This window comes from Protopterus annectens, chromosome 12.part0 (assembly GCF_019279795.1).
Source record: "Protopterus annectens isolate FY-2018-M chromosome 12.part0, PAN1.0, whole genome shotgun sequence".
Taxonomy (NCBI): Eukaryota; Metazoa; Chordata; order Ceratodontiformes; family Protopteridae; genus Protopterus; species Protopterus annectens.
In genome coordinates, this window is record NC_056746.1 from 428,767,693 (window position 1) to 428,779,765 (window position 12,073).

The following is a 12,073-nucleotide window of genomic DNA, read 5'->3' on the forward strand; positions in this document are numbered from 1 at the left end:
CCATCTTTCTAATGCCCTAGAATCTCTTTCTGCAGATAGCGGATTCTTAGCAGTAGAGGCCTTAACCCCTTTGGGACCCTGGGAAATGGTTTCTGGGTCTACAGCAGGGCTTTTATATAAAAACTTGTGAGAGTCAGGGACTCGGTAGTATCTGTCTGGTTTAGGTGGAGCTGGAGGTAAGGAATCTGGATTTAGACTGGATTCAGTGTAGACATCATCCAGAATGTCTAAAACAGGAGGGATGGCTAGGGGTCTATGCTGAGGTAGAAGAAGAAACTCACTGAGTCTTTTCTTGGAGTCAGAGTAATCTTGTCCTTCCCAGTGGAAATGCTCTCTCATGGTGTGCAGGGTTTCCCCAAAAGAGAAGTCTTCAGGGGGGGGAAAAGAGGGAATAGACTCCTCATCATCTGAGTCTTCATAGAGAGGGAAAGAGTAATCCTGTTCCTCAGAGTCTGCTGAAGAAATGGATTCCTGGTCAGAAGGAGGTAAATCTTCCTCCAGTCTAGGCCTTTTGTCAGGAGGGGGCTGGGAACCTCTGATAAGGGTAATCAGGTACTCCGCCATTTTGAGCATCTGTTTTTTAGGCATAAGGGCCTGTGTGGGAGTCGGTGGACCCGGTTTCTTAACCCTAGGGAGCTTAGCGTAAGACTTAACAGAGAGAGTCATCGGTTTAAAGACACCTTCTGAAACCGAAGGCCTGTTCATAGTCTCCGGATCGCCGCCAGGGCTGGCGTCCGCGAGTAGAGGAGGAGCCGGCTCCAGTGGCCCAGTAGATTCTGACTGAGAGGTAGTCATATTTTCTAAATCTGCGGTAGTCAGGGGCTGCATAGGCGCCTCACTGAGTACTGAAGATCCGGCGGCAGGCCTAACCGAGACCTCGGTATCCGGTCTAGGTCTAGGCTGCCGGTCTTTGTCCTTGCGTTTTTTAAACATAGCGGTAGTCGGAGGTTCCGACGACATAATGTAGTTGAATTTTCTGCCAAAATAATGTCGGGAGGTATCAGCCCAACGCTTAATAGTGTGTTTATTGAACCTAGCGCAAAACCGACAACCAGAAATGTCGTGGTCTGGGCCTAGGCAAGGAATACAATAAGAATGAAAATCCTTATGAGGTATTTGCTTCCCACAAGAAATACAATTATTAACTTTGTCTGACATCGGTTTGAGGCAAGAAAAGTTTCCCCAACGGGGTACTTAGCTTTATAGAAGACTTCGGCTGAAATTCTGTTCAGAAATCTCAGGAGCTGGCCAACCGGCACTTGCAAACTGCTTCTGCTTCGGGCACCGCGCAGCAACAAAGACTGAAGAAAATGGCGTTGGTTGCCTCTTTTATACCCCTGCCGCACTGACGTCAGGGAAGAAGCGACGACAACCGACGCCGGACCAAGGCTTTGGAATTCAGGCCGACTGCGGGACCGCCTGACGGCAGGATAACCCAAGTGTGATGACTGCAGCAGCATAGCACGATGAACATCTTCTCTGTGTGGAAGATTTTCAGTCCATATATTTCTAGTTAATCACTGTATATTAATCAGATCAGACAATAGTAGTAGAAGTAGCGAACGTAAACTCGTCAAGTCAAAAAGTAATAATAGAAAATATATAATTCTACAGCATTACTAAGTATTCGAAAGTAATCCAAGCAAGGCAGGCAGTCTGTTTCCAGTCGAAAATCCTTTATTAAGTACACAGACAAGCGATCCAAGTAAAACAAAAATAGAGTAATAATTTCCTCACAAGCTTTCTAAATATATATATATACTTTTTATCAGGCATGGGAGTGGTTTATTGTGCTGTAAAACAAAGTGTTATTGGTACACATGTTAAATTCACATCCCTTCCCCCATCAGTGTGACATTCGAGCTGGTCCTGCCCTACCTAGTAGCTGTCATAATAATATATATAGCCCTAATGAACTTTAATGGTACATCTTATTTAACCAAATTATTAAGTAGATTATTAAGTCTGTGATTTTATACACGGCAATATACTACATGGCTGGAAATATATCAACCTTAGTTCATTTTGCTATCAAAAATTACATATAAATATATACATATACATTTTGCATGTAAAAATCAGTTTCTATTTTCATAACCTATTGTTAACAAAGATCGCTTCCGTCCTTCTAGACTTCTTCAGGTCTGTGTACAAGAACCCTAAAAACCTATATAATTGTATAATTAGTTAGTATTGTTAAAATGAACTAAGGTTGATATATTTCCAGCCATGTAGTATATTGCCTTGTATAAAATCACAGACTTAATAATCTAATAATCTTAATAATCCGGAGGGAGAGCGGGCAGGCAAGACTCCCATCTGGATTTGGGTGCGGATGAACTTCCGCATCACCCTATCTATCTCTGCTTTGCTAAGGCTCTGGGTCAAACGGGAGGAGGCCACTGACACCGGCCTGGAGTGCCAATGAGGGGAGGTCCAAACAAGAGACTGGACCCGAGACTCCTCTTGCTTGAGAGAAAACCTGGGAGAGTGGAGCCGGGTAGAACTTGGCCTGGTTGTTGGCTTGGATTTTGGCAGAGGCCCCACCAGAGCTGAGCGGTCAGGTGACTGCGTCTTCAGACTATCTTTTTTATGCTGTTTCTCTCCATCCATGGACCTCTTGGTGGGAGTTTGAGTCCCAGAGGCCTGGGAAGGATAAGAAGCTGATGATGAGGTAGAAGCCGGGGGTGAGAGGGCTGCCGTTCCTGAGGTGGGAAGTAAGCCCTTTAGAATAAGCTTATCCCTCCTGTCCTTAAGCCCTGCACAGACAGGATAGGGGGTAAGCAAATGAGTGGCACCCAGGCATACAACAGTGGCCACTGGTTGGGGAGAGCTTATGGCCACACACTGTGCACTTCCTAAACGCTGGTTTTGGGGTATCGGACGTACTCCCAAACCAGCTCGCAAAAACAGAAACACACACACACACACAAACAAACACAAACACACACACACACACACACAACTAGGAAAGGAGAAAAAGGGAAAGAACTTTTTTTTACCAATGACCAAACGCAGGTAGGGTAGATACAGAATGGAAATCTCTAAAGATAGATAAAAAAAAAAGGATCCAAAATAAACAACTCACTTACCCAAAAGACGCTCAGAGCACAATGCTAGCTGTTTCAGCGGCAAACGAGATCTGGGGGGGGGGGGGCAGCAGGCATTGTGGGTAAGGGGAGGAGCTTGGAGCTTGGATCAGATGCTGGATATGTGGCCATGTCAGATCCGATATGGATTCATAACCCACAGGGTGAAAACCAAATGAAGTCAACTACTTCAGATATGTAATTTTAACTCCTTGATGTAATATATTTAAGCTCTCTGGTACTATAAAGTAATCAATTTAAGTTCTTAGATTACTCCTCGTGTGTGCAATGTTTGCTTTTCCACAAAAACATTTTACGGCATATGATCACATCAGAAATAATGTTTACATCTGCCCCTTCTTTTCGCCTATGTCTTAGATCACAATTAAAGTCTCCCACTATTATTTACTTGCATATTTAGACTCGCATAATCAAGTATTATCTTAGACATGATCTCTGCTTTTCTATAGTGTATGCGCAGAGTGCAATTATCCGATGTATTTGAATCCTCCATCTTATATCTAATACTACTATACTTCCTAATACTACTAATGTATAATCCAAAATGTCTATGCATTCTTAACATAGAACTGCTACACATGAACATCTTTCGTCTCCTAAGTTCCATATAACCTTGCCTTCCCATAACCCATTAACTTGCATTCTTCCTTCTTCTGTTATTCTTATATCTATTAGTACTATGATGTCCATATCTAACCTTCTGCACCATTCCAGAATGATGTTCTGTGTATGAACTAAGGTGCACAAATCTGAGAACTGTATTTTCAATTTTCTACAGAATATGCAGGTTTTAGCCAGACTGTAGGGCAGCGATAAGAAGTACTTCCTCACATCTTTATAAAAACAGAGGAAGGATATAAATAGTTCTTAGGACAGAAAATATGGTGATTAGAGTTTGCATAAGTAGCCTTATGAAGACAATTTAATGTGAATACCCCAAGGAAAAGGAAACAACACAGAAGCTTTACAATAATGTAAAGAAAATTCAAAGGGTAGCATCATTCCAAAGAATAGGTGTGTAGAAACAAGGAAACAGCTCATAAAAGAGAAAGGACAGCTCTAGAATAATCTAAAAAAATGCCATTTTTTTCTTATCAAGGACAGAATGGTGGTACACTGCACACATTTCTTGAGGTGGTTCTGGAGACATAGTGAAAAAACGAAATAATATATGGGACTAACAAAACAATTACTCTAGGAGTGTGACAAACCTGGCTGAGTGTTAAATTAGGGTCAGTAGCTATCTTAAAAGTAGAGAAATGGGCATGGTATACACAGGAGCGGCCTTAGGTCAACTGGTGCCGTAGGCAAAAGGGCTTCATGGTGCCCCCCACCACACCACCCGGTGCCCCCATCCTGGTCTACCTACATCAAATAAATACTGGAAAAGTGTCCCTTCTAGACCGGCGCCCTAGGCAGCCTCCTAGTTGGCCTATGCCTAAGGTCGGCTATGGGTATACACAGAACAGGTGATCCTTATTCGCCATGAAAGTCTAGTTTATCTGTATTTAGAAATGATCTTGCTAGCACATACTTACTCCATGTAGACTACTGAACTGTCCTTTCAGCTGGACATTTTTGCGTCACATCACTTTTGGCTCTGCAGATTTTTACTTGTAGGGGGACACATTCTTCCAACTTTCAAAACAGGCCATTGCAATGTTTTTCACTATACTTGGGCTGCTGTGACTAAGAAAGAAAAACAGTATGCTAAACATGCTATTATTTCAAACTACACACAGGGAACTGCAACGATGCTGTTAAGAAATCATAACCAAGAACACTTGGGCTCAGTTTATGCAAATTACACATATAAGAGTGTACATAATGGAAGTAAATTATTATGTATGCTTAGGGGAATCAAGAAGTGGACAAAACATTAATAAAAATGAATGATCAAAAAAGGAAAAGTAACAGTTGGAAAGGAAGAAAGATTACAGCCTGTTTCAAAATGGGCAGATGGACCACTGAAGGTATTCATTTCTCCAGTTCATCACAGTATGTCTTTCAGATCACTTGAAAGAATGTACTTAAAAAATGGACTTGTGGCCAGAAAGGAAATATTTCACCATTCAGTACTACCTCAACCCACTCTACAACTTACAGCCATAGCTGGAAAGGTGCAACCAAATGCTTGCTTTGCAAAACACAGTACCACCTAGCCACATTAAATTAAAACCACTCAACTACTCCTTAGATCTCATTAAGGCTATTGGGAAACATAAGCATGAAAGGTGAAGTGCAAGATCTGATGCCCAAAGAAACAGCCTAAGGAAAACAGAGTGAGATGGTGTCAAAGGCAACTGTGATATGATACCAAGAGTTGTATGAGTTAATAGCAGTGGGGTCAAAAATTTTAGAAGGGAAACTCTAACACTAAGAAAAATAAAATGTGATGTTAAGAAAGTGAGAAACAGGAATACGCTGCTGCAAAATTATATCAGAATGCAGCAGCAATGGCTGCATAAAAGTTTCACAAATCCAAACAACATAACAAAAAGCTACGAAGGATTCAGAAAGAAATGACATAAATTATTTTTGTTCCTATTTGTAATGAGCTCAGTGCCTTGTCAGATACCTCTGGCTTCTCCATTGCAAGAAGTCTCCTTTACCAAATCTCAGTTTTTATACTCCATTCATCTGTCTAGTGAAAGCCCTATTAAGGTTGTTGGTAGGAGAACACAAGAACCTCTGTACTCTAGTGAGTGTCATTATTGGGATTTTTGCCTTTGTTTCCCAGGTGTCCACAAAGGCCAGAATACAATGTACCGATATGTACTTACATGTTTATGCCAACCATACAAGTGCTTTAAGCTTCAAAATACCTGCTGGTATCTTCAGATTGCTACTGTGTGTTTGTCCCTGGTTTCTACCAACATGCACAAGAGGAAGCAGATCAGGCTAGTGACTGACCAACTCTCCTTTCCAACTATGATGCTCCCCACATCCCAACTAAACCCAAGGTGTTTTAGACAGCATCTCTCCAACTCAAACATCAGGCTGGATGACAAAATTCATGTTTTAAAGAAATCACTAGCCACTTACCTCAGAAATACAACATTTTCAAAAAAAACAGTCTTTAAAAATCTTTTTACTAACCTAGCAAGGAGTGTGGGTGGCAGACCAAAGGTGTTTCAAATGTTACAGAATAAATACAGGTAGTTGGTTCTGAGACATTAATCAGCTTGTTGCTTCTTCCACACATTAAGAGCACCTAATAATTAAGGATAAAATTAAGAAATTATGATTAAACTCCTTGCACTGTCACCATAAACAATTACAAACATGCACAATGAAACACAGTTGTTAAATTCACAACACATTGTTTTAAACAGAAGGCAACCGCATAATTACATTTTAAGAATTTTTGGGAATGACTCACACAAATACAATCAGAAAAGCAGTGGTGAAGGGCAGGCATGTTTCTTACTGTGATTTTTTTTAATTGCAACTGCTGTAGCCAGTAGCACATAAATACTTTGCCATGACATTTTCTATCCCTTATCCATTATGAACGAACAGCTAATCTCTGAATATTACATCTACCTTTAAGGTATCTCCATGACATACAGTGATGAGGGCCTGACTATGATCTAGACAACCTGGGCTTGATTAGTGACCTGGGTGCTGAAACAGCTAGACAGAGAGAGATAGCAATGATGAGGGTGAAGCCTGATCACCTCTCCTAGGTGGGAGGTTTGGGGGGCATGTCAAATGGGATGCTCACTTCATCTACAATTCACAATGGAGACTGGAAATGCATAGAAGTATCTGCCTTTGGGGGGGTGGGACTATGAGCACATCATCGCTCATGATGGTGGTGATAAGCTCCACCCCAATCCATACCCATCGTCTACAACCCTGTAAGTATGGCCAGGGGAATGACAAGACTCAAAGGGAAATTCCTCTGATGGCTGCCCAGATGAGTCACACTGTAGCTGCACTTCTACCTTATAAATGGGAATGAGTAGGCTACAGCCACCACAGCAGTGGTTCCATGGCCAACAGGTGCAGAGGAAAGAAAAACTGGAAAAGAAAAAAACTTCCACTTCTCTTTTTTTTTTTTAGTTATTTAATGCATAAGACAGTTGCTCTGTGATCTGCCAAAGTTCTTCCTCCTCTTTGGAAATGTCAACACTGCCTGATTACAATGTGAATTAAATGTCTAATGAAAGTTGTACAGTATTAATACAACTTAAATGAGAGCAGCTATCACTGATCAAGCCATAACTATTATGCTGTAAATAAAAAGGAAATATCTCTGTTTTAGTCAGAAACCTGCATATCAGGCAGCATTAACAACTGTGTCTTGTTTGAGATGAGGCATTTCCAGAAATTAGGATAATCCCTGAAAGGATGCATATGGTAAGGTCTCCAGAGTGAGGAGCATGCAGATACAGCTCTTCACAGATGAACATGGATTTTGCGGTTTTCCTTGAGGACTGTGTTTTCTGGAACAGAACTTTTAGGGAATAAGATGTGATGAACTGTGATTTGAAGACTATGTTTCACTGTATTAGTAAATACTTTACAGTATTGAGCAGTACCCAACTCCTCCCATGACAGACATGCAGTCACAGCATTAATCAACAAATTTGTTGTTTTAATATTTATAGTATACGGCAAAAAGTACAGTTGTGTACACTTACCATAAAAGTAGATGTTCGAGTGTATTCACTGTTGCAGTCATCACATTTGGGTTATCTGCTTGCAGTAGCCCTCAGTCGGCCTTATTATCAAAGTCTTGGGTCCTGCGTCGGTTGCTGTCTCATTTTCCGTGACGTCAGGTAGTCAGGGGTATAAAGCATGCAGCCGACGCCATTACATCAGTTTTTCTTGCCCCAGATGTCAGGTACCCCCCTAATGGGAAGCAATTAAATAAATATATATATATATATATATATATATATATACACACACACACACAATGGTATACCTCCAACACAAAAGTAAATAAACCAAAAAGCATTTAAGCATAGAAAAGGAGAGTAAAGGTATAGCCAAAAGATGTCAGGGGGCTGGAGGGAGGGTAACCAGGACTGCAACAGTGAATACACTTGAACATCTACATTTATGGTAAGTGTACACAACTGTACTATGTTCTTCATGTTTCACTGTTGCAGTCATCACATTTGGGTAGATTCCCAAAGCTAAGGATTGGAGGAGGAAATTAGATAGCCTTAGGACCAGCTATAAGGCCTTGCAAGACTGCAGTGGCAAAGCCAGCTCTGGATTTAGAGAAAATAGGCAAATGGTAATGCTTGGTGAAAGTATGTACAGAACTCCAGGTAGCAGCTTCTAGGATGTCCCTGGTAGGAACACCTCTGAGAATGGCTGTGAAGGTAGATGCAGCCCTGTTTGAATGGGATCTAATCCCCTGTGGGATAGGTTTTCCATGGTGCTTATAGCAGAAATGAATGCAATGGCCTATCCATTTAGAAATGGTTTGCTTTGAAATAGCTTTCCCCTCTGCCCCTGCAGCAAATGTCACCAGCAGTTGTTTAGATTTCCTTTGAGGTTTAGTCCTGTCCAAGTAAAATCTCAGTAGTCTGTGCACATCTAAGGAGTGCAGTATGCATTCCCCTTTGTTCTGTGGATTAGGAAAGAAGGTTGGCAAATGAATGGACTGATTAAGAGCCACACTGGAAACCACTTTGGGCATGAAGGAGGGATTGGTCCTAAGGGACACTCTGTCCGCATGAAAGATGATGACAGGCGCCACTGCCATAAGGGCCTGTAATTCAGATACCCTTCTTGCTGAAGTGATTGCTAAAAGGAAGGCTGTTTTCCAAGAAAGGAATTTCAACTCTGCACTTGCAGCTGGCTCAAAAAAAGGAAGACTGAATTTTTCCAATACAAAGTTAAGGTCCCAAGCTGGAGTTGGGGCTCTCCTGGGTGGTCTTAAGTTTTTTGCCCCTCTGAGGAACTGCTTGAGCAGTGGATGAGAGAAGTGGGGTAGTTCTGTGTTGTAATGAGCTGAAATAGCTTGGGCGTGAATTTTGATGGAGGAAAAATAAAGGCCCTTGTGAAGCATCTCAGTTAAGTATTGGAGAATCTGAGGTAAGTTGGGCGCTGCTGTGGCCATCCCTTGAGTTTGGTTCCAGGCACAGAATTTTTTCCATTTTCCAGCATAAGACTTTCTAGTACTAGGCCTCCTTGCCTCCAAAATGACATCCAACACTTGTTTACTAAGGGATGGTAACGGAGAAATTAGATAATTAGCCAGGCTGCCAGGTTCAGGGTTTGAAGCTGAGGGTGCAGAATCTGGCTGTCCTGCTGAGACAGCAGGGTAGGAGTCTGAGGCAGGTGCCACGGAGCCAGCAGTGACACACTGCGCAAGAGGGGGTACCAGTGTTGGCGACGCTACTCTGGTGCAATCAGTATCATCCTTGGTTTGTCCTGTTTGATCTTTAGTAGTACTTTGCAGAGGACAGGCAGAGGGGGAAAGGCGTACACTGAAAGATTTTTCCAACTGAATGACAGAGCATCCACTTTCCAAGATAGTTTGTGGGGAGTCCTTGTGCAGAATTTGTCCTATTGGTAGTTTTGGGGAGAGGCAAACAGGTCTATATCTGGGCTCCCCCATTTGTATATCAACATGTTGAAAGTCTTTGGTTCTAGTTTCCACTCGTGTGGGTCCATGAGATTTCTGCTTAGTTCGTCTGCCAGAGTATTTAGTCTTCCTGGCAGGAATTGAGCTTGTAGATGCACCTGGTAGCTCAAGGCTGTGTTCCAGAGAGCCATGGCTAGTCTGCAGATGGGGCAGGAATGGGTAACCCCCTGCTTGTTTATGTACCGCATAACAGTGGTGTTGTCTGTCTTTACCATTAATTGTCCTGGAAGAATGTGGTCCTTGAAGGCTGTCAGTGCATTCTGTAGAGCTAACATTTCTTTTTGATTGATATGCAGGTGCATTTGACCTGGCCTCCATTTGCCATGAATGCACTTCCCTGCCAGGTGAGCCCCTCCATGCATAGTCTGATGCGTCTGTTGTTAGGGTTTGGGTGGCAGGGGGTAGAGTGAATGGTAGTCCCTTGTTTAGGTGGCAGGCCTCTGCCCACCAAAGGAATTCTAACCGTAGGCAAGATATGATAGGAATCATTGCTTCTAGATCCTAGGAATGTTGACACCATAGGCTTTTTAGATACCATTGTAGTTTCCTCATATGCAGTCTTGCATATGGAATTAGTAGAATGCAGGAGGCCATGAACCCCAAGGCTTGTAGTATTTGCCTTGCAGATAGCAGGGTCTTTGTGGCCATTAGTTTGAAATAAGTTGTCAAATGAATTTGTTTCTCTGGCGTAAAGCCATCCTGTAAGTTGTGTTCAAGCTTGCTCCCAGGAGTATAATTTGTTGACAGGGTACCAGATGAGATTTCTTTCCTTCCATGGTGTACCCCAGACAAGTGAGCACCTTTTGTACAAATGCCAGATGATTCAAAAGTATGTCCTGGCTTTCTGCCTGAATTAGACAATCGTCCAGGTATGGATAGATTTGAATTTTTCTTTGCCTGCAAAATGCAATGACTGGAGCTAGGCACTTTGTGAATACCCTGGGCACAGTAGATAAGCCAAAGGGCAGTGCAGAGAACTGGTAGTGCATGCAGCCCGCTTTGAAGTGTAGGTATCTTCTGCAAGATTCCCTGATTGGGATGTGCAGGTAGGCTTCCCTTAGATCCAGTGTTGCCAACCAGGCATCTTTGCCTAGCATAGGAAGCAACTGGTGAAGAGTTAGCATCTTGAACTTTGGAATCACCAAAAATGTAAGATGGATAGGTCCAGGATAGGACGCCATGAATTGTCTTTTCTGGGTACCAGGAAAAGTCTTGAGAAGAAACCTAGTCCCTTTTCCTCTTCTGGTACAGTTTGAATAGCCTTTATGCTTAAGAGAGAGTACTAGCTTTTGAGCCTCTGCCCACTGATTTGGGGGTAGATCTGGCCAACCGTTTGGGGTTGGTAACGTGTGGAAGTGAAATCTGTATCCTTGGAAAACTATATTTAAAACCCATTTGTCCTGGGCAATGAGTTCCCAGTTTTTTGCCTGCAGAGCAATCTTTCCCCCTAAAGGAGCAGACAGTTGAGAAGTGCTTGGAAGTTTTAAGGTTAAGTCATTGAGACAGCTTACCATAGGGGGGAGTCTTAGTACTCCCTGATTTGGAAGTGGAAACCCCCCACTGCTTAGTCCTGTGCGTACCCTGGGACTGAAACCTGGGTGTTCTGCTTTTTCTGGGTTTGGAGAAGGCCTGGAAGAGTCAGGAAAGGACCAATTCTTAGATGGCCAATGCCTACTAAATCTTGGAGGCTGTACTTGTAGGAAATCCTTAAAATTTGCATTGATTTAGCTTTTTCCTCCATTTATTAAGAACAACTTCTGCTTTGTTGCCAAAAAGGCGGTCCTGATTTAAGGGAGCATCCAACAATTTAGCTTTAACATGATCTGGCAGAGACTGCTCCTTAAGCCAAGCATGCAGAGCAGACTCCACGTGGGCCAGCAGAGTAATCCAGGCTGCAGAGAGCTGAATAAGCGACTTTTCTTGATACTAAGTATATTTTTTGTTGCTTTCCACATCTGAATACCTAGCAACTGTATTTCGCCTGCCTTTCTGTTACATTGAATCTGTTTTTACTGCATTTAACTTAATATTGCACTTGGAATCCTTGTTTGTTACTATTTGACTGTATTTGTAGCAAATTCTTCTGTGTAAGCTGTAGTAGCTGATTCATAGCATTTATAAGTGTTTGCTGTACCTGTTTCTGCCTGTTTTGTGAAAAAGAAAAAAAAGAAAAAAATATGTCTTGTTTTTCCTGCTTTACTAGTTTAGTCCAGTTTCAGAGTTGCTGATTCCTGGGCTTTGGTTGTAGTTCCTGTGTACTGTTTCCTTGCCTTATTTGGGCAATGGGAAGCTACCTTGCTTACCAGTGGGAGTGGGAAGCATTGAGCTGCCTTTTGTCCAGTTTTGTGAG

The 12,073-nt window shown here is 42.3% G+C and overlaps 1 protein-coding gene across 2 annotated transcripts in view; it reads right to left on the reverse strand.

Annotated features, from left to right (window-relative positions):
* The window catches only part of GNPTG (N-acetylglucosamine-1-phosphate transferase subunit gamma), a 454,757-nt gene that overhangs the window by 214,298 nt on the left and 228,386 nt on the right, over positions 1–12,073 (reverse strand). For both annotated transcript variants that reach the window (XM_044089544.1, XM_044089545.1), the window contains exon 7: positions 6,210–6,324. In XM_044089544.1, the coding sequence (XP_043945479.1) occupies positions 6,210–6,324 (115 nt within the window). The remainder of the gene's footprint in view (positions 1–6,209; positions 6,325–12,073) is intronic.